This window comes from Hipposideros armiger, unplaced genomic scaffold, assembly GCF_001890085.2.
Source record: "Hipposideros armiger isolate ML-2016 unplaced genomic scaffold, ASM189008v1 scaffold_183, whole genome shotgun sequence".
NCBI classification, from domain to species: Eukaryota; Metazoa; Chordata; class Mammalia; order Chiroptera; family Hipposideridae; genus Hipposideros; species Hipposideros armiger.
In genome coordinates, this window is record NW_017731533.1 from 1,418,295 (window position 1) to 1,442,251 (window position 23,957).

General features: G+C 38.1%; 1 protein-coding gene across 1 annotated transcript in view; it reads left to right on the forward strand.

Moving 5' to 3' along the window:
• PARD3 (par-3 family cell polarity regulator) overlaps positions 1-23,957 on the forward strand; it is a 611,228-nt gene that overhangs the window by 209,616 nt on the left and 377,655 nt on the right. The window contains exon 6 of the mRNA XM_019652604.1: positions 21,113-21,291. Within this exon, the coding sequence (XP_019508149.1) occupies positions 21,113-21,291 (179 nt within the window). The remainder of the gene's footprint in view (positions 1-21,112; positions 21,292-23,957) is intronic.

Sequence of the window (23,957 nt, forward strand, 5' to 3'; positions counted from 1 at the left end):
ATGATTAATATGTTTCTAAATAAGTGAAATGTTATATTATTTTAGAGTTTTCTTGATTTACTTTCATAAACTTTGTCCTTGAAATAAGTACCTCCCCGCACCACACACACACACACACACACACACACACACACACACACACACACACACACACTTTTAGGGAATTATTAGATGAGTTTAATAGTGAAGTCTCTCTACCTACATCTGACTGCTTTTTATAATTTGCTTTTAAGTCCTATGGGTTTCAAGCTTCTAGTTTTTTGCTACTCATATTTGAAAATTTTGTTTTTCTCTGTCAAGTCCTCTACTAATTTTATTTATAAATATTATCTTTTGAGTATAATATAGTATAATAAAGTATACTAGTATACTTTAAGGGCATCAAAATAATATAAGAATAGTTTTCACATTTCTTTACCATCACTTATCATGTAACACTTGATTGCTCTTTGAATTATTTTTCAAAAAGATCTAGGTATGTATGGGTAAAATACAGCTGCTTTATATATCTATTACTTGATTATGATGAAATGTGCTTTATCTTTCTGAAAAATGGAAGAAATGAGACTATGACAGTATTTGTTACTTAACCTTTTCAAAGCCAAGGTGTATCTGAGTAAATAGGGTGCAGGCCACATCTAGACTGACAAATCATGTTCAATTTCATGTTGCGTCTTAAAAGTCATTTACTTTGTGAGAAACAGCATTTTAGGAAGCTTGACTTAGCAAATCTTTTCAGAAACTGAACTTCTTCTGAATGAATATTACATAAAGTCAGCACAGCCTATTCTAAAGAGATTTATTCAACTGTAGCACAGAAAATATTATAGGACTCATGATGAATATGCAACTTCAGGCAGCTTTCCTTTTTTTAACTATAATTGGGGGAAAAAGACTAATATTTAGTATCATTACACTGCATATTTTTCACTTGGCCTTATAGTTTTCTACTTTGCAAGATCATTTGTCTTTTGTTAAGTTTTTAGTTATAGAACTTTTCAGACATATACAAGACTAAAGAGAATAGTATAATGAAACTGTATACCCACATCTTAAGTCTAACAATTATCAATTTATGGCCAGTATTGCTTCATCTGTATTCTACCAAAAGGGATTATTTTGAAGTAAATTCCACACCTTATATAATTTCTTCTGAAAACATTTCAGTATATATTCCTAAAAGATAAAAAAAATTATATACTCCCATGCTGTTTCAGAAAAGACAATACTTCCTTAAGTCTCTGTAATATTTTTATTAAAATTACTGTTTTGTAAATGTGTTTTTGTATTTGGCTTGTTTAAATTAGGACCCAAAGAAAATCCATACATTGTATTTGATTGGTATGTCTCTTGTTGGTCTGTAGGTTCTACCTCTGTAACACACACTGCAGTTTATTAATTTAAGTTTGGTTTGTTTTCCTGTCTGGCTTTTTCTGAAACCATCCTGGTGGTATCTAGTTCTTATATTCCCTGTGTTTCTTATAACCTGGGAGTTACAAGATGTAGAGTCTTGATTTGATTCTGGTTTGAATTTTTGACAATAGTATGTCTAGATAGTGCTGTATGGTTCCATCAGAAAATGCGTAAAGACTGGTTGTTTCTCATTTTGTTATATTGGCAGCATTGGTGATTATTGCCTAGATCCATTGTTTTTTATTTTTGCAACATGCTGATAGTCTGTCTTTCATTTATCAGCTGGAATATTTCTGTGAAGAGAAAATTTTCCTTGTCAACTAGTTTGTTACCCTGAGGTACCCCTTGTGCAGGAAAGACAAAATCCCATCTGTTTCTTTACTAGTTTTCAGAATAATGAGTTGCTTTTCTAGTTTAACATCCTCCTGGTTTCTTCTACCCCTCACCCCCTTCAAACAAACACAAGTGTCATTATGAACTCATAAACATTAACATATAGTTATTGTTCCAATTTATTGAATTATTCTTATCGATACTCAGATTGTCCATATTTGTAGTCTCTAAATTGGCTCCTGAGTGCTTTTGATAATGGCATCCTTGCTTTCTTCCATGGCAGTGCATCCCATGCTCCTCTTACATATTTCCTGCTCCACATCTGGAATGAGTCATTTCTTTAACAGCGCCTGTTAGTGGGAAAGGCCTCTATTTGGGTACATTGGTTTTATTTTGCTAAGCTTAAAAAGTAAGTTAAAATCAAGAACACCCTGGGCCCTAATTTCAGTTTTCAAAGTGATGTGTGAAAGTGTAGTGAGTCTATTCTTGATTATTTGAGAGGTGAATCCTTCTCAGGGCACTGATCAAAATGCGTTCTCCATGCCAATTCCAATTTTCCGTTATTTGGACTCCGATGAACTTTTTAGGTAACGATGAGACTGATGTTTCTGTGGGTACTGTGACTGTGCAGCTGATGAGGTCTTACAGTGGGTGGGTGTCAGAAGCATTGATGGGCTCCCCTGCTTGGCCTTCAAGAGGATGCCAGGACACAGAGCCACTTCTGTGCTGGTATTGTAGGGGGTCCTTCAGAGGAACTCAGGGCACTTGTATGACTGGCAGCTAATGGTTTAAGGTTTTTGTTTTGTTTTTGTTCAAGTAATAAATTAGAAATGGCATCTTACTTAGTGAGCTCAACGTTTTATATTTGCCTCTAGTGAAATTCTATGGCCTGAAAATTGTGCTAAATCATTGTGATGTCTTGAGTAGGCCCAGTGCCTGGGAATCTGGTCGTAGCCAGCATTCCCGAGTTGTGGAGAGGTTTTTCTTAGTGTGCTCTGTCTTAGGACGAGCTCGCTTGTCCCTGAGTGATGTCTGGCTCCAGCTCCCACAGTCCTCTGACTTTGCATCCTACATTTCACCTTCTGGGGCTGGCATCACTGGTGGTCTCGGGCATGGGATGCACAGTCATTGAAGTGTGGGAACAATATTAGAACTTCGCATACATCTTTATTATCTCATTTAAAAATTTACCATTTCTTGTATGAGTTTAATAATGTTTTTATTAGTAGAGTTGAGCAGTGTTTAAATGATAAATGAATAAAAGTGCTATTCTGCTGCCTGCTCAAAAAGTTTTTGCTAATAGTGCTGTATTATCAGGAAATTGTGGAGCTGCCAGACCTGTCTTCTGGCTGGTCTCCCTGCATCCTCTGTGGGGCAACCCTTCAGTCCATTCTGCAGTGAAACAAGAATGATTGTTGAAAATCCACTTCTCTTCCTGCTCTCCCCAGTGCTTAAAAACTTTCAGTAGATTCCCCATATTTCTCCATACAGCAAAGAATATTCGTGTGTTTGTTAAGGTTTACAAGAGCTATCTTGTGTCTGTCTTTTCAGCCTCATCCCATAGGTAGCTCCCTTGGATGAATTGCTTGTGTGGGTCTCAGGCCTGCCGAGCTCAGCACTGTGTGTTCCCTTACGTGGTAAAGCTTCTTCGCTGTCCTCACTGCCCCGGGCTAACTTTGATGTATCCCCTCAGCATAAGTAAGCGTGGCTCTGGTAGGCCTTTCCTGTTTCCATAGACTTACATGGTCCTCTCATGCCTTATACCTTTGGTAACTCCAGGAGAAGAGGGAATTTGTCTGGGTTCTCTAGATCTACTGGGATACTGGTAAATGTCTAACAACCAAATCTCTGAAAACCAGAAAAGACCTGGTTTGTAATACTTGCCCATTTCCATGGTGTAAATAGTCTCATCATGGCCAATTTCAAGTTACCAATGTCATGACTGTCACTGAACAAAAAGTTGGTAAGAGATCCATGATAGCACACCCTTATATGGTGTTTCCACCACACAGATGCCTATAGTAGCTACATTCATCATGAGCATAGATGCTAATAAAATGTAGTAAAATAATTGGAAAGTGAAGTGTTTTGAGTATTATCTTTGTTTTTAATATCATTTATGTACTTGTAAGTTTATATAATTTAGTTTTTTTTTTTTTTAAAGATTTTTATTGGGGAATTGGGGGATGGGAACAGCGCTGGGGAATTGGGAGAAGGGGAACAGACAAGTTGCTGTCCTTTTGTTCTTCAGTCTAGTTGTGGAGGACGTTGCTTCACTGGCCCAAGTTGGCACCATCATTGCGCTCTTCTGGGGCGAGGCAGATCAGTCGCCGGCTTTTGGACGGCCGTTCACAGAGGCTGCTGGCCGCTCACGCCGGCTGCTGGTCACACATAGTAGCCCATGGCAACCCACTGCCACAGGGGCTGCAGCCTACGCCATCGCTGGCGACTCACAGCAGCCCAGCCAGCTCCAGGTTGAGCTGTTGTTCAGCATCTTAGCTGTAGGAGACAGTGTCACTGGCCCTCATATGTAGGATCCGAACCGGGGCCCTCTGGCATCCCAAGCCAGCTCTTAGCCAATGCGCCACTCGTCTGGCCCTATAATTTAATTTTTGATGACTTAACAACCCACTCTTAAAAATTCCTGAAAAGTTCATCTATTCTCATGAGATGATATGAGCCAGCTTTAGAAATCCTGCGTGAAGAACAGACAAGTCACATTTTTTTGAATTGATTAAAAACAGTGGAATAAGGCAAATATGATAGGTAGTTACCACAGACAGTTCTGTTTGTGAGGCACTTGGAGCAGTTTAAAGGACAAATCCAATGGAGGGAGGGTGCTGACTGGATTGGGTAAAGGAGGTAAGGGAAGAAAAAGTTTTGACTGTGATTTTATTAAAAATATGTATAACCTCCCTCCCACTTGGTTTTTTATTCTCATATCTTTCTTGAGAGTCTATACCAATAGGTGTGTGAAATGATGAAGATAAATACAAGTCGTGATTTTTTATGTTCCCAAACTCTTTTGGTGATTACCCCTTCCAGGATATGCAGTAGCATAGTGGACCGTATGCTTTGGTACACATCAGCCATCTGAAATTTTAACCTGATGAGAAGTAAAGGAAGGGTTCTTTTCTTGTTTGCCTTTTCTAGTGACTAACCTGTCACATATAATTATTTAATGTTTATTTGTGATATTTTCATTCAGTAAATGTGTTTTGACAGTGCGACAGCCCTCTGATAGCCAATATATTCTTAATGAATCTTATGCTTGATTTATGAAGATTCTCAATACTATTTCTTTCCAATAGGAATTGATATTTTCTCGTTTTAGAAATATAAGCACAAAAAGAGTGAGGTTTGTCAAATCTATTGTTTAATCCCTCATAAAGAGCCTCCATGTCATGATAATTTTAACCCTTAATTTGCTTTAGAGCAAGTGAGATTTTTTGAAATCCAATGGTTTGAAAGATTTGATATTATTATTATTTTTTCTCATAAAGGAAGACCATTGTTCATTCCCAGGCCTGTTGTGAAATGTGCACTGCATAATTGGAAGATTGTTGCTTGAAATAAATAAATCCAATTAATTTATAAATTTATAAATTAACTTGTAAATTCCAAGTTAACATATACTGTTTGAGCACTATTATGTTTCAGACACGTTTGAAAAAATTACTTGTATATATTCTGTTAATTTGGATACTTTAAAGCTTGCTATCATTTGTTTAAATACATAGTGGACACTGTGCAGACCTAATAATGTAATATATGTGCTTTGGTTATCTAGAAGTTGGATCTTTGTTGATCTCTAAAATAACAATAAGAACAATAATTAGGAAATAAAAATAGAGAATTTGAAAAAGGAAAATGTAAGTTGGAGTTGAAAACTAAGAAAAAGGAAAAGAAAATTTGTCTCTGTTTAATCTGTCTCTGTACGATCTATCACAGTGTTCAGTGTCACAAAGCTTTGGATTTGCTTCCTGGCAGGTAACGTGGAAAGGAAAGCAAGATCAATCTTTAAACATTTCCTTCTTTATCAAATTTCCTGACCAAACACAAGCTTTGTCAGACTCCTGACAGCCATACGCATAATTTTAGTCCATCTAACCATGAAGTTCTTTTAAGATTTACTCTTTCCTTTTTCTTTTAATGGCTATATTGCTTAAGTTTTCTTTGAGCTGATCTTATCTCATGTATGAAAGTGCTTATTTCTGTGGAAGCGTATTGACATCCAGTGTTTTGAATATTAAATAGTACGAGAATCTAGAGAATGAAAAGCAAAAAGAAAGGCAAATATAAGTGAATTGAAATTAATTTGCATTAAGGTATTCACTAACATATATGCTACTGTTTTATGGAATTTGCTTTTGAGTTATCAACCTTTTCCGCTGTAACTTGCTTGTCTTGTATTATAATGGTTATTATATCAGAACAAATATGCATGAAAAAGAGGGGCGCATACCAGTGCAGCCAGATACCCAAGGCAGCGCCAGGGGAGCACCTGATTCATGATGGCAAGACGGATCCAGTTAGTGTCAATGGCAGATGATTGGCGCTGTGGAATGAATTATAATATATTAATCTTGCTTTGTGGGATAGACAAGATAGGAAGAAAAAATAGCAAACACATTCTTTCTCGGAAGACCCATTTTGCTATTCACTCCCTTAATTTATCATTCATTGAGGTGAATTATCAGAAAAGCACTGCAGTGATATTTGCCTGCAGCTACTAAATTGATAGTTCTGCCTGAATTACTTAATCAATTCAACCTAAGTTCCCAAATTGATGAATCATTTGACTGGAAAGACTATTTTGGTGAAAAATACAGACTGTTTCACAAGACTGCATTGACACATTGTGTGAAAGTGTAGATTTAGGACATCCAACATGTTTCTGTTAATCCAAGTAAATGTTCCTGACATAGATATACGAACAAATGCCATCACAGTCACAAAAACTGATGTAAAATGTAGACATTTTAATAGCCATGTAGTAGGACATTTCCAATAATATTTTCTAAAGGTTAACTGTCAAAGTTTAGGTCCTATAAAGAAAAAAAGTTTAAAATCACGTAGAGTATAGTATTTGTTTTATAAGCACTGTTTCTAGACACAACAGCCCTTCTAATACTTTATTTCAAAAAATCAAAAGCTGTTAGAGACAGAAAGGCCTTTTAGATTGAATCGAAGCCCTTGTTGTTATAGATGAGGAAACTGAAGCCACATGAGAATGTGGAAAGCCCAGTGCTGCTTTAATCTGTGCTTTGAAATGTGTGGTTTACTGTTTGAATGAAGACCTAAGCGCATATGAGTTTGTCCCTGTAACAGAGAATGCCCAGGGACACACTTGATCCTGTACACTCCCTCCTCTCCCCATCAGCCTGGGTGACTTGTTTCTTTTGTATGTTCAGTCAATGTATAGTTATATTTGCAGAGAAAACTAAGGAGGCATATTAGAAATTTATACTAATGTAGATAAATTTTATAAAATCAAACAAGATTGATTACCACCCCTACTTAATTCAGAGCAAAGGAAGGGAATCTAATTTTTCTGTTTTTCCACACCTCGTTTGCCATAATGAAAATGACATTCTACTTTGAATCATTTTCAATGAAATGATTTTCAATATTGTTGTCTTTGTGACATTTTGACAATTAAAATGTATTTTGCAAGCCTACTGGAAATGGTGCAGTGCTTTTTTTTCTTTTTATTTTTTTTCCTACTGGTTGCTTGTTGCCTAGGAAACCAGTATTAGGTTGAATTCTGTTTGCTTGGTTGTCAGGCTGTCAGAGTTATGGGTAAAGTTCTTGGCTTTCTAGTTGTAAAAATGCTTCTTAAATATTAGAAATGGTTTATATAAAAGTGCTTTAACTCCTCAATTAAAAAAGCAGCTAATTGTTTGGTTTTCTTAATAAAAAGGATTTCCCCCCCTTGATTATTAATGGAATTTTATATTTTATATACAGATTTACAGTAGAATTTGAATTGTCACAGCGGATTAGTTCCAAATATAGCACATTAATAAAAAAACTCGTATGTAAATACTTGTTTACTTTTTTGGGGATTTGTGGACATGTGTTATGATTCCAAAAATGTGCAAATATAAACATTGAAATATTACATAAAACAATCCAGTGAGATCTTAGAAAATGCTGGTTATTTACTTTATATCTGATAAACTGAAAAACTATTCTCTCTATATAACATTTTCAAATTAAAGTTTAAATGAAAGCAGTAGAACTGCCTCAGATTGTATCCTTCCTTAGTGATTAAAAGTTAATAAAACTGAGAATGTAAAATTAATGAATATTTAATTATATTTTTGTTTAGCTAAATTCAGCATCCTATAAAATTGTTTAATGCATAAAAAATTTCAGATATGTGCGTAGCTGCCGAGTCCTTGAAATGAGGCAGAGGTGACTTAGGAACTGAATTTAAATGGCCAGTGTGGCTAGTGGCTACTGTGCTAGACAGCACAGATAGGGGCCTTGCTACTCCAAGGCATTGCCTGGGGACTTGTTAGAATACAGAATCTCAGGCCCCACCCCAGACCTACTGAATCAGAATTGCATTTTTGATAGGACCTCTTAGGACTGATATGCAATGTTCTCCAGTCTAGAGCAGTGATTCCCAGTCTTGGCTGCACTTTCAAATTGCCTGGATAGCTTGTAAAAATAATACCTAAGTCTCATCCTAGACCCATCTTTCAATATTTCTGGGTGGGGGCCTGGGAACTAGCATTTTAAAACATTATTTTAATGACCACTGAAGAGTTAGAACCACTGATGTAATTCAAATGGTGTAGGCACAAGTGCAAGGTGAGGATGGGAAGATTTTAAGCACTGAGCTGGGTTTCTGACCTTTTGTTAAGGTCAAATATAGGAGAGATGTAGGTGAGAAAGAATTGGCTCTTATTTAGTGCTTAGTAAGTGACAGGCATTATTATCATAACTGACTAAGTATTTGACTGAAAAGACCCTTTTGGTGAAAATATAGCCTATTTCACAAGATCAAAGCGTCATGTTGTCTGAAAATATGGATTTAACCCTATACTCAACACATTTCTGTTAATCCAAATAAATATGGAGTATGAAGCATTTAGTTATATACACTCATTCTGCGAGATTCCTCCTCCCTTCAGTGTGCCTCTCTCCACTCCTTCCCCCAAATTCCTTAATAATAAAATAAATTATGATGAAGTTAAAAGCCTCATTTGTTTGCCAGTCTTAGCTAAAGGGAACTTACCGTATCTCAGTCTTAAATTTTTTTCATGACCTTTCATTTTACCTGTGGAAAATAACAGTAAAGATCCAAGCATCGAATGAGTAATTGTGAGTGACGGTGACTTTTCTTCCATCTCTGAGGTTCAGTGTCAGTTCAGCTAATGCGCATTTATTGCTCTCTTGTGGTGAGATGACCAAGATGGTAGATATTCGTGAGAAAGTTGCAGGTAAGTCAGAGTCCATATCTTAAGTTCTTGGTGTCCGAGGATTCCACGCTCACTGGAGAAGAGCATGTTTCTGGGGCCTGACTATTGAGGCCTGGACTTTGTCTTCACCACTTACCAACAGGTTAACTTTAGTCAGGATATCTTAAACCTGAAACATCTGTTTCCCTACATGTAAAATGAAAATAATCATATATTTTGTAACCTTATTCTGAGACTGATCAATTAATGTGTTAAGGTTCTTAGCACATGCATGGTCCATAGTAAATGCTTAATGTTAGTGATTATAGACTTAATTGATTTATTATAAATATCAGGATGTGCTCACTTGTCTATTACTCTCTCCTTAAGGAGAAGAATGACTAGATTAGATGAGCTATGAACTATCTCTGCACTTCGAAGGTAATATAAACAGACATGCAGCCATATGTTTCAGAACCATGAAGTCTTATTGCCGCCTCGGAGCAACCAGTTGGTGCCAAATGGCTTTATTAATAGCCAGTATGTACAGGGCTGGCTCTGTGGTAAGGCATTAATTTGAAACTGGAACACTCAAGACAGACAAGTGGATAATGAGCTTTTTGAATGCTTTTGAAGTGCTTCTGTCATACTGCCGCAGTATAAACTAGCATTTTTGCAACTTGAAGCAGCCCTGATTCTCTGCTGCGCTTTATATTTCTTCATAGCGCTGATCACCACAGGCACGGTCTCTATGAACGTATCCATTGTCTTTCTCTCATCACCTGAAGGTAAAATCCTTGAGGATCATTAACTGTTAGCAACTAGAAGAGAGTCTAGCACATAATGGTGCTCAGTAGATACTTTTCTTGAATGAATGAGTTTTAAGTCATTCTCATATAGCTTTTAGTACCATGAAGATTCAAGTTCAAGATGAAAAGTCTGTATATGGGCAAAATGAAGTGTAGAGACTCTAGTATAAGTTTAACATCTGAGAGTTAAGGAAAGGCTTGCCATTTTGAAATAGTTGATGATGGTTAATGTGCTAGTGAAATAATTATAAAGTCTAGTAAAGCAGATGACCTTCATGTGTACATCCTTAAATAATAGAAAATTGGCTAATGAAATTAGTGAATCGCCAGTTCCCAGTTGGTAGAAAATGTTAAACTTTTGTATAGTACTATGGAATAAAGGATATAATAATAAAGGAATTGGAGAATAATGCTTATCAAAAGTTAACTTGACAGTTACTGAGGTACTTGAATCTCTAATAAAATATTGAAGACAGATGTCAGAGGAGGACATTGCGCATTTAGAGAATGTCTTCAACGCATCAGTAATCAGTTTTGAAACACAAATTACTTGTGAGATGAAGTTGATAATTTCAAAATTTAATTACATGATTGTTCAACTAAATTGGTAAAGTGAAAGTGATATGAGGGATTTGATATCGATACATCTATAAAATTATATGTGAAGAATTAATTTAGATGTGCTTGTACTCAAATATTCTCATAGGAGAGTAAATACTGCGTGAAGGACAATAGTACAAAGTTAATAGTAAAAAAAAAAATGATGTTGTTGTGATTCCTGTCCTGAGAGTTATGTGAAGCGGCAATTCTTTGAGCTTTTCCCAGCAGAAATATCTATTTTTAAAGCTCCTCTGGCCATCGAATATCTGTAATTGTTTCTTTGCTGATAAGATTCTCCTTATAATACTTGAGACAATCAATGTGAAAGGATAGAGATAAATGGATAGTTGTTTTTTTAATTTATGCAACAACACTTGAACAAACATTTCCTAAGTACTATTTACTGGGCTGGGAACTAGGGTTGGAATCTCGAAAATTAATGATGGAAACAGACTGGAGAGTACATACCAGCTCTAACCAGTGAAATTAACATAAGGTGCGAGGTGTCTTGCTGTCTGAACCTCTTGGACTTCTTGGAGAAGGCAGTCCCCTCCAGGTTGACCTTCGGGTGGGGAAGAGGGACTGAAAAGGCCTGGGGAGTCCCTGGCCTTCTGGTCATTCAGATCATTCCAGCTGCACCTGAGCACAAGGTGGAGAGGTGTTGCTCAGACCACAGAGGGTGTTTCAGGGCTGAATCTGATGTTCTCTGATGGAACCAGACCAACCAAGAATTCTAAGTCACCACATATGATTTGTGGTTTATAAAAGGTGTTCCAGGTATTTTCTAGAGGATGAATTGGATGGGGCCAAGATTGGAGGGAAAGAATAAATTGAGCTGATCAGAGTCCATGAAATAAGAAGCCCAAAATTTTTTGTTTTTAGCACAGCTAAAGAAATTTTTTGCACAGCATAATCTTGCTATTAGAGACTTAATATGTGGTGGTCAGAGCAGCAGCATGATTGTCACTGGGACATCATCAGACATGCAGAATTTCAAGTCTTTGTGACCTAAGACCATCCAAATCATCTTACCAAAACCCCCTGGTGTATTGGGTACATGTGAAAGTTTGAGAATCCCTGCCTTACAAAGACCCATTGTTGGCTCACCCAGGCCTACCTCCCTTGCTCTATCTTTCTCCAGTCACATCTTTAAGTCTACACTTGAGCCATACTGAATTTCTTGCATTCCCATTCATTCTCTAGAATGAATGGTCTTTGCCCCTGCAGTTTTCTCTGCCTGCATGTTCTCTTTCTTTTCTCCCCATCCCACTGGCCAAACATCACCATCACCACCCCCAAGCAAAAACAAACACAAACATCAAAAACTTAAGCTTTGGGCTGGCCGAGTGGCTCAGTTGGTTAAGAGCTCGCTCAAGAGTGTGAGCTCTGAGCAACAGCGGTTCGATTCCCGGCCCGAGCTGAGCAGCTGCTGAGCTGCCAACAGGTGGCAGGATGGCTCAGCTAAAAAACAAACAAACAAACAAAAAAACTTCAGTTTTGATGTCTTACTTCCTTGGTCTGAGTACATGACAATGAAAAGTGCCTAGGATTGTGTTAATGGGAGGCAGATCCTAAAACTTACAGTGACTGTGTGGGAAATGCAATGATAGGAGCAGGCAGGCTGTAAAAGGAGCACCTTGTCCACACAGAGGTGGTCAGAGGCTTTCTAAGAGAGGAGACGCAGAGTATGAAAGGACAATCGGGAAATTGAGCTGTTCCCTTCCTCAGGAGGTCTTTGCGATGCTGAGGAAGGTGCCCTCCTAAGTGCCTGGCAGTGAGTGCTCTGTGCTTCTGCTGCAGCACCACCATCAATGTAAGGGCTGGGTAATGGGCCTGCCTCCCCACCGCCTGCAGACTCCCCAGGGCAGAGGCCAGGTCTGTGCTGCACATGGGCGATCCCCGGAGACCCGATGCTCAAAAATACCTGCTGTTCAAGGGGGAAGTTTATGGCTCTCTTCGTCAAAGCTGTGTTAGTGGACTAGCGGGGCGGCAGCTAAATAATAATAGTGGGTTAAATATAGAGAGATCAAGCCGCCAGTTCTCCTTTATTAAGAAAGAAAACACTGTTTATTAAGAAAGAAAAAAAAAGCAGCAGAACAGTATCTGAAGACGTGGGGTTTCTCTTTCAAAGATTTATGAGTCCGTTATTCAACAAATATCTGTTGAGGAAGGTACAGTTGAACCTCACCATTTGCGGAGATTCCTGCAAATATTATTGAATCACCAGTGTGCCTGTACCTTGTTGAGGTTGAACGAGAAACGCTCTGCTTCTTGTTTCAGCCCTCATACTGTAAACAAGTGTCCTTTTCATGGTTTCATGGTCTACTTGGTGCCATGTTTTTCTCATTTTTGTGCTTTTTGTGGGGGAGTGATTTTGCTGTTTAAAATGAACCCTGAACATAAAATGCTGTTTCATGCTCTTAAGCACAGCAAGTCTGTGATGTGTCTTATGGAGAAAATATACATGTTGGATAAGCGTCATTCAGGCATGAGCTTCGGTCCTGCTGGCTATGAGTTTAATGTTAACGAATCAACAATCTCTCTTAAATAAAGTGTCTTTAAACAGAAACACGTATAAACACAGTTATGTATTGATGGGTTGATGCAAACATTGTGACCAGAGAGAGGCTGTAACCTACACTGCAATTCCTCCTGGAGCCGTGGTTCAGTGTTTGCTGATTCAGGGTTTGCAGCGACTTTATAGAGCGTGACTATGGTGGATAACGCGAATCAACTGTATTTACTCTTCCAGGTACTGCTGTGGGCCTTGAAGGTCAGACAGTGAGGAAGACAGATGCAGCCTGTCCCCTTGGGGATCTTAACGCTCTAGTTGGGGCTCTTGGCTGTGTGGAAATGGACAGGTAGCACATGCACGGCTCAACACACACCTGTGAGGAGAAACATTATCAATGACAATGATATAGACCCCCTCACCCACAAGCCCATTTTTCTGTTTTTATTCATCTCCAAATTGTGTTCATTTTTTAAGGAAAATAGCTAGCTCTTGCCTGCTCACATGCTCCTAAGGGCTCCCGCAGGCTCTGTCTTTATCTGTTAGTTGTTTCTTTAGAGTTCACATTCTCCTGTTCTCAACTTCAGTCCCCTCATTCATTGCTTACTAAGGTGTTTTTCTGAAAGTACAAAGCAAACGAGAAGAGTTTTTCCACAGTATTCTCTAGTGCCAGCTGTTTTGATAGTTTGTTTTACCCATCTGTGGTTATTTTCATCTGGGCACCTTGTATTTATTAATCTTCTTACCTTCACCTTCTTTCTTTCACTAATGTTAAAAAAACCCCATAACAACAACAACAACAACAACAACAACAACAACAACAACAACAACAACAAACACTGGGCAGGTGGTTGTCTGTTACAGTATTTGTCACCTTTTGAGTAATATTCATTTGGATGGATTTTTTTTTTTTTGACAATGAGAGATTCTCAAAAGACCCTTAGCCCCATAGACATTTTTAAAAAAAATCTCTAGCATAGAGTGTCTAGTAGGTGCTTACCAAATGTTTGTTGATTGAAGCGGCCAGACTTTAACAGGCCAAACAAAAACGGGCCAACGTTAGTGAAAGGAGCTCAGGAGCTCGCTCTGCTGGGCCCTGGTGGAGGTGAGGGTGGGGTGGGGCAGGGGCTCAGGATTCTGACATAACTGGCCATTTCCCATGAGCTGCAGCTATCTTAGCAGAGAATTTGGGGACACTAAATTTTTATGTACAGGATTCAGTAGCTAAAGCATATTTTTATAACCAGGTGGTCATTTACATAATTGCCTCAGGCCTGGCCCTACCCTCTGCTCCAGGAGACAGAGAGATAAAAGTGAAAGGCTTTCCACCTCTGAAGCCTATTTCTTATATACCTTAGCCACTGTCCATTCTGCCCATGTGGTCAGGGCCAAGCTGTCCTTTGTTATCAGCCAGGCTCCATGTTCTCTGGCTTCTGCCTGGGCTGGGCCTGGGGATGCACCCGCAGGGCATCGATGGGGAGTGGGTAGAGAGCAGAGACTGGCCTCATCCCTGGGCTCCCTCTGTGCCTCGCTGTGGTTTGCTGGGACCTGTGTCTCTGCAGAGAAAGCCACAGCTCCCCGTGTTTGGGGGGTGGAAGGCCTCTTGGGGACTTTATCCCGTGCTGCTTTTCCATAATTCTGCCATGTATTTGTAAACAGTTCTGCCATTAAACTTATCTCAAATACCCCTTTCTGAATCAGCCAGTGTTTGCTACTGGAACACTAATATTGGAGGTGATGAATTTGAGGAGTTGGTGCTATTTGAGGAGAACTCTTGGGGCAGAGGACACAGTATAGCGATGGGTGTGGGTGGGATGCAGGGCGATGCTAGCCAGCCTATTACCAGCATTGCTCAGGCGTGGAGTTGTCCTACTGTGGGACATGTTAAGGGAGCCATCAGAGAGGCTAATCCGCAGGGGACACACTATGTGTGTAGCGGCCAAGCCTAGGTCATGAGAAGACTGTTAGAGGAAAAAGCTTAATAACACTCTAAGTCCTGATTGCTGCAGGTCTTGACATTGATTTCTCACCTGGGATTTTCCGTTAACTCTTGGGAGGGCTTTTTTTTTTTTTTAACTGTAGAATTACATGGAGTTGTAAGAAATACTACAGATATTCCTTTTATATTTCCCTCAGTGGTAAGATTTTTGAAAAAGAGTAATGTTCTATCACAACAACAATATTAATATTGATACTAGACTCACCAATCTTATTCAGATTTCCCCACTTTTCCTTGTACTCATGAGTATTTGGAGGGCTTTTGATCAGGGTGGTTATATTTTCAGTTTCAGAATGAGACTACTACAAATTTAATATGCCTTAGAAAAGTTTTGGGTTTTCTTTGGAAACATTCATATGACCTTAGAATACTGCATGTGTATTTTCCCCCTTGACTTCCTTTTCCCTCCTTTTAAGTGTTGAAGATTCAGTGGAACCATTGAAGGCATCCTGTTCTCTCTAGAAATGTATTTGAAACTCAACCTTCCCAAGAAAATCACCTGTTATCTCTAGTGAAGTGTAAGCCGTTGTGGATTTGACACATTTTAGTTCTTGCTGGACAGCAGTGTTGTCACATCCAAATTCTACAGGGCAGGGAGGCAATTAGCAAGCATCTCAGGAACAGCTGGGTCACAGGGAGCATTGTGAGCTGTGACCCAGCCCTGTAAATGGTCTACCGGACCCTCAGTGCACGCATCTATCTGTAAACGAGATATTTTAGTTTCTCTCTAAGGCAACTTCCAACTTAGTATTCTTTATTTAGTATTGCTTGTATATAAAACATAGTTAATAACAGGGTGATAAAACTCATATCCTTCTGTCTGAGTCATTCGTTGTTTTTTAAAACTTATTTCCTGCTTTGCCTTCCACAGATTTCTTCAAAGGATTTTCCCTCAGTAAATGAAATATCCTGGTTAAGTACCTTTATAAAAAAGGGCAACATATATTAGAAGGTCAATTTTGCGATCCTGAGGACAGGTTTTTATCTCATGGCATAAGTTAATGACTTGGTTCTCCTCACTGTGAGATGTGTCTTTGGGAAATAGGTAATTGCCCCGAAGATTGGGGAGATGGTCTTCATTTTGCATGAAGAGTAATTATGCTGTTTGCATCATAAGTCCTAATAGAACATGTGTAACTGCATATTATTTTTAGATTTGATTCAACATCTTGATGGTGTATGCTTGTCTTCTTGGAAAAGGTTTATGCATTGCCTTGAGTGGTTAAATAATTTAGAAATTACTAGAAGAATGAAAGAAGAGATGCAGTGGGAGGGCTTATTAGGAGTAGGGGTGGGATATTTAACAGTTAAAAATGTATATATCTGCCTTTTTAGTATTTGCTCTAATTCGTTATTATATTTGCCATTTTCCACTTATTGAGAAGGCACCCTACCTAGAGAAGCAAATCAATATTTACAGTGCACTAGTGCCACAGAGAGTTTGAAATCTTGTGATGAGGGTTTATTGCTGTTTTATCTGCTCTTCAAAGGAATGCACACATCAAACAGTCTCCACCATCGTCCTAGTCCCAGTGACATCGCACCAGTGCCTGTGTGGCTCAGCCAGCAGCTTAATTATTGAAGCTCGCCATCTTTGAATTTTGTTTTTAATATTTCAGAGGAGATGCTTTGAAAATCTGTGTATTAAATAAATCAGAAGATGACGGGGCGAGAAAGTTTTACCATCATGTTTTTAAATGCATCAATTTTCTTAAAATTGAGGATGAGGAATTGCAATAATAATGACCAAAGTGCCTTAAGTGAGAAGCCCCTGTTATTTTCAGTTACTGTAAGGAACACAAACTACATCGGATTATTAGTAATGCTGAAATCTGCTATGGGCCCCAGAAACATGAACAAATCAGAGGAAAAGGCTATATTCACATTTGATTCCTCCGAGGCCAAGGCTGATTCACATTCTTTATGTTTCCTCAGGACGGTGAAAGGTGGGAAACCTGTCAGGTGTACCAGGTAGTTGTGTTTCATGGTTCGTTTTGTTGAGAAGGCCCGATGTTTATGGTAATCTCGTTCTTTAAAATCAGGGTCAACGTGTCAAAAGGCCTCATGCCATTTGTGGCTCCTTCTGCCCCATACCTATAGCTCTTGTGTGTTTTCCTTCTCCTGTGTTGCTTGTAGTACTTTCACTTTTTGGGAGGCACCTGATAATGGTTGCTAAGGCTTTGCAAGGCTCTTATTTATTATTTTAGTATCTTTTTCATAAATTGTTGTAAGTGCTGCTGGGACGAGGTTTGGCGAGTGATCACTGGTGTAGGAGTATATGAACTTATGTGGAACCACACACATTTTCGCATGAAAAAGCTCTTCTGCCTCCATTAGTGCAGCCTCTGGTTTTATAGATTATAAACTGAGGCCTGGAGAGGTGGTGAGCCGACTTACCAGGATTGCAAGTCTAGCCCAGTGGTTCTTCTTGTGTGGTCTGTGGGTCCTTGGGAGTCACTAAGGCCATTTCAAGGAGACTGGACACAATTTTTTCCCATGGATTTACTAAAATATGTAGTGTGTTTTTCACTGCATTGACATCTGCATCAGTGATGCCCAGGCACTGACGGCTAAAATGCAGGCCCTTTGTTACAAATCAAGACAGTGGTACCAAATGTATTCTTCTCCCAACATACTCACAGTTTTTATTTTTTAAACAGCCATTTTTATCTGCTGTCCTTGATGAAGCAGCAAAAATGATTGCTTTTCTTAAATCCTGACCATTGAGTACACAATTTAAAATTTTGTGTGACAAATGGGAGATAGGCAGAAAGTACTCCTACCTATTGAAGATCAGTGGTTGTCTTGAGGAAAACTTTTATGTGATGGTTTGACTTGTAAGCTGAAGTAGCCTTTTTTTTTTTTTAATTGAAATGCCGTTTTTATTGGAAAGATGGACAGAGAAACTGGCTATTCAGCCTTTGGTGTTTTGAACAGTTTCTAGAAAACGAATGAAGTGAGCCTGTCGCTGCATGGCAAATGACTGACAGTATTTGTAGCCAAAGATAAGCTTTAAGCTTTCTAGTGAAAATTAGATTTTGGAAAATGTATAGTCCACCGCAAGCATGACAACTTCCCAATACTTAATGACTTTTCTGATAAATTTGGTAATGATGGCCATATATGTGATTTACTGAAATGAAGAAATATATCAACATTTGGAACATCGGCATACCCAATTACTAATATATTCTAAATAACTAATGTTACAGAATTTTTCATGGGTTAAAGATCCATTCAGAGTGTGACACAGAGAAGTAGATTTTAATATAACAAAGAATGAAAAGCTTCCATTCCATATGGCAGCTAACCTTTGAGAAACTCTCATTTGTCAAGTTCTGGCCACATGGCACGGGTCTTGCCGTTTGGACCTAGTTATGCAGCACTGTGAAAACTCAGCTCTTTTAGCACATCACACTACAAGGAAACCTTGATTTCAAGGTCGTTATGATGCCATTTGGCATTTTTTTGAAGAACACATAGTTTACTTTTTAAATTGAATTTTGTTCTTTTTTTCATTAACCTGGTAATCAAATCTTGGATGCCTTCCTGAGTTTGACAGTGGACACAGATGTAAACATGGATCCAGAAATTGCTTGGGGGTACTTGGTGATAAGGTGGTACACATGAACGATCCAGCCTCTATTTATATTAACTTCTTTTATAGATATCACTAAAATGAACACAAAAAGTTTCCTGTGTGTGGAACTCACAGAAAGGGCTGCCTAATAGCACGTTTCCTGGGGCATGCTTCGCACTGCTGTTTGCACAGTAAATGCTGCCTGGTCCCCTGGCCCAGCACCTACTCAGAAGGGACAACCCACAGGGTCTGCAGGCCCCACTGTGACCCATCTACTCTCTCATCCCCTTTCTTTCCTGCATCGACAGTTTTGAGAGTCACAGATACAGAAAGGTAAAATCTAATTATTTTTGTCTGTGTCCTACAGACAGATTACCACAATGATCACATTCCTTCAGAAGATTATGGTCTTAATTATTTCCCTAATCTGAATCATTTATACAGTTTATTTCTGCTGGGAAAAATTTCAGAAACAAGTAGAGTAAGTCGTTTTATTGTGTCTAAGGAAATTCAGTGCAATTATATAGTCCCTGAATTTATTTTGGGGTTCAAATGTACTTTTATATAGTTATGTTATTATTGTGGGTACAATTAAAAAAAATCTTCTTTGTGAGTAGTGCTTCTTTTAGACTGAGAGAGAGAGAGAGAGAGAGAGGGAGAGAGAGGGGAGGGGAGGAGAGTTCTTTAAGAACTAGATAATTAACAGCCCTATAATTTGGAAAGTAACAGAACCCGTATCCAAGAAGCAGTATTATAATTGCCCAGAAGTATTTTATTCTCCCCTTCCTCATTTTGTGCTTTATTTTGAATTTGGTTAATTTGGGAACAATTTTGCTAATTGGGAGAAAACTTCTTTTCCAGTAAGAGCATTGTAGTATTAACACACGTAGATTCTTAGATGTATATTTTTGTGAACTTACGTTGAGAGTGACTATATAGTTCTTGGTGTGTTTTATTTTTTGGTGCAGATTATAAGTAGTAAGGGCTGTCACAAGTTCCTACATATACTTAAAAACTGGAAATTATTCTTTGGTAATTTTCATGTGTGTGTTTTCCCTAGCAAATTAAAATAACCACTAATAATATTAAATATTCAGCATATTTTTTCCCTCTGATAATGTTACTCAGGCTTTATTATTGTTATTAAATCCTCATGATGTAGAAACAAATGTTAAATGCCATATGATTATGATTTATATGCTTCTCATCATTTCTAATTTGCTTTAACATCTTTGAGACTATTGGCTTGACAATGATTTGATTATAACATTCAATGTACATAGTCTGTCTTTCGCATTTCAAGGATCTATATGAGTCCACATCTTTGACCAATGCATTAGTGTTTCAGAAATGTTTCCCATAAATGATGAGTTTACTGTACCATTAAAGCTGTTTTTAGAGCCTTTTAATAAATAACTTGCATCCTAATTTTTGAAAACAGATTACTCTAAACATAATTTAATCTACCTTTTTTGTCTAATGTTTGTGAGTGGTTTTGCCCAGTTGATGAGTGGGGGGCTTTTGGTTGTGATCTGTTACAGACTCATGTGTTTTTATTCTTCTCTGTTTCTTCTCTACTGGAACAATGATTGTATTTGCCAAAATGTTCTCAGTGCTACTGATAGAAATGTTAGCCTGAGTTTGTTATTGATTTTGTTACAGCAATTGCAAACAAACTCCTCATTTATGTGATTACAGTTACCAAAACACTGTCTTTTATGTAATTTTATATGTGAGTATATGCCAAATACTACCAGCTTATTAGTGTATTATTACTTTCAAGATTTTTGTTATCTTAAGGATATGAAATATGTTTGTTTTACACTTTTTCATAATACTTTATTGAACAAAGGAAAAATGGATTCAATAGAATTCTTTAATAGCCTAGCCAAACATTGTTTAGATTCTGTATTTTTAATCCAGCCGATGTGATTAAAAGTTGAATGAAATTTGTTTCATGGCTTAGATTTATTTATATTTTAGAATATTATTTTATTTAGAAATATTAGGATGGTAATAGCAGTATTATGATAGCAGTGTGTGTCAGACACTATTTTAAGCATTTTATCTGATTTAGTCCTCACAGTATTCTTATGAAAGAAGTACTGTTTTATTGCTATGTGTGTACGAATGGACTAGAGACAGAGGATAGTTAAGCGGCTAGCCCAGGGGCACACAGACAATGTACAATGATGCACAAATACACGCTCAGGCAGTCTTACTTCAGAGCAGGTCGTTCCATACAGGCCACCTTTCTTTTGCCATGAAGTGTTTTAAAGGAACTAATGGAATTTCTGTTTAGCATGCTGACCCACTGTCACCTGAAATTGTTATTCTAGTTTTTAATCTTAGGGATTTAACTACCTTTTTCCTAACATGTAGTTTTCAGACATTAGTTATCTTTAAAGAAGCAAAACAACACAAAACCAACACAACACTTTTTTGTATTTGTAGATATGCCTCTTCATGTCCGACGGAGCAGTGACCCAGCTTTAATTGGCCTCTCAACTTCTGTCAGTGATAGTAATTTTTCCTCTGAAGAGCCTTCACGAAAAAATCCCACACGCTGGTCGACAACAGCTGGCTTTCTCAAACAGAACACTGCTGGTAGCCCTAAAACCTGTGACAGGAAGGTAACCGATTCTGTTTTGTGTCTTCTTAGTACCTTTGCGATGGCCCTTTGTGTGTGTTTGCTTATCGACTTCTACATCAAAGTTCAGATAACTTTCATTTTATATTGCCTTTGAATTTTCTGACAAAATTTGTGCTATATGTGGTGTACATTTATTCATTTTTGAATAGATAATATTCATATGATTAAAAATGAAAACTTTCTATATGAAATGTGTATGTGTAAAGCCCCTCTCTACCTTGTCTCCTGTCCTACCGCTGTTTCTCTTCATGGACAAAACCCTTGTTAGCTTTTTGCAAGTTCTTTCAGGGATATTTTACACACATATAAGCAGATATTCATACTGGCTCAGGAGGTACATTTAAGAAATTATAGTATTATGGACTTCTAAGGATGAAAGTGGACTCCATGGTCATTTATTTTTAAATAGTTAATTGGTAATTCTATCTTACTCCAATATGGCTGTGTACTGTGTAGTCTAGAATATAATATTTTCTACTTTGACCTAATTTATTTTAGTCCATGACCTAATTTATTTAGTCTAATAAATACACTTTGTTTTAGTCTATTTAGTTTATTTTTTGCAATTTGTTTGTTAGTGCTCTTGTCATATACTTCTGCAGAACCCTTACCATTCTGTTCTGTTAATACCTGTATGTAACCTTTTACCCAATGAGCTTTAACCGTGTTTGTGATTTTCACTGCTGAACCTATAGAATAGTTACCAGGAAATGAGGCTGAACATAGGCTCTTCATCTTCTTGAAGGAATGAATTCAGCCAAGAGACAGAATTTTGTCCAGAATAAGACAGCCAGAAATTTATTAGTAAAACAAAGTGCACTCCAAGACATGGATCAGGCTGACCCAAGGGAGGGAGGCAGCCCCGCCCTGCATTACATGAAGGCTTTTATTTCTATGGGTAGAACTGCCTCCCCCTCTCCCTTCTTTTATCCCTCTTTCACTTCCTGAGGTGCCCAGTCCTCTGGCATTTAGCAATGCATTTCATTGATTTAGGAGCGTGTGTAAACATATCCCTTTGATTTAGGGGCATGTGTAAACACATCCCCTTGGTTTTGGGGCATGTAAACTCATCCCTTAGGGGTATGTGTAAACCTGGATTTCTGTTGGGCAGCAGCACAGGGTCTTGACCCAAGTAGGAGCTGTAGCAAAGGGCTTTCTAACTGGGGCTAAATCTCTCTTGCTCGTATCTGTCTGTCTACCTACCCTATCAGAATAAATGCTCAGTAAATGCCTGTTGAATGAATTAATAAACCTTTTTCAGTGTTAGCACAGTATATAGTGAATACACATTTTGAATATATATTGAGAAATGTGGAACTTTACTAATCACATATTAATATTCAAATGAATGTGGCTTAACAGTTTGCTGGATTTATTTGTTCATCTTTGAAAATACTTGTTTTAAATGTTTCTTTTTACTTGGTTTTACGTTTCAGCAAACTCTTCTTTGCATTAATTCAAGTAAGAAAAAAATGTATGTAATACATAAGTTTAAAGTGAGGAGAATCTATAAGGAGAAAACCTGTACTGAAGTCACTGATTTTTTTGGACTAGGGGTTTAACTGTAAGGCGCACTCCTCTGAAGCACTTTATTATATATTTGATGAGAAATCATATTGAAGTGTTTTCTCACTGAGATTAGCTTGAAATTGTGGAATGCTTTATCCTACAGTACTGACTGTCCAAAGAAGCAGAATCCACTTTCTGAATAGGCCTCATGACATTTCGTTTGTTCAGAATAGACCTCATTTACATAGATATTCACAAATGCATAAACAAGTCATGTTGGCAATCTAAAAAAAATTTATTACTTTTTAAAAAGGTTTTTACTTAGTTGAAGGATAGTGGGTCAGAAGTCATTGAGGTAATCATGTTGTTTTAAACTCATTTAAGATCTTGGATGTGTGAGTCAGCTTTAGTTGCAGCAAACAGAACCACAGTAGCTATTTTAAACGTACAAGGACTTAAACTTAGAATTTGTTTCTCAGAAAATCATTTAAAGGACTTGGAGAGCAGGCCCTGGGCTGGGGCCTCAAGAACTTTCTGAGCAATGCTTACTACACATGTGGCCTGCCCAGGGAGGAGGGTGGAGCTGCAGTACGGGGACCTGGGATCTCCCCGCCTGCCTCTGCCCACTCACTAGATACTGGCACTTAGTCTCCTGGTGTGCTTACCTTGCCGCTTATCACCTGTGAAGCTGGGAACTGAACCCAGAAATGCCTCGGAAAACTCCCAGCATCTCCACAACTATGTTTGCCAGTACCAGCAGCCTAAGAAAATTCCGTTTCACAACCACCATTAATATCTCAGACTGTTGAAGCCAGATGGGCAGAATGTAATTTGCATGCAGATCCCTATCTGGAGGGGAGCTGGGAAGTGGACTTAGGCCTCCCAGCCTCCGTGCAAGAGGAGGCAAGCCAGAGGAGAGCTGATGCTCACTACAGTGAATCACATCCATCACACCAACTTTTTGTTTCACCTAACACGTATCTGTTATTGTAAAAAACTGGAGAAACTAATAGAATAGAAGAAAATTAAATTATCTATAATTCCCAAACTCAGCAACAGCCAGTGTTAATGAAAACACACACACACACACACACACACACACACACACACACACACACACACACACACACACACACA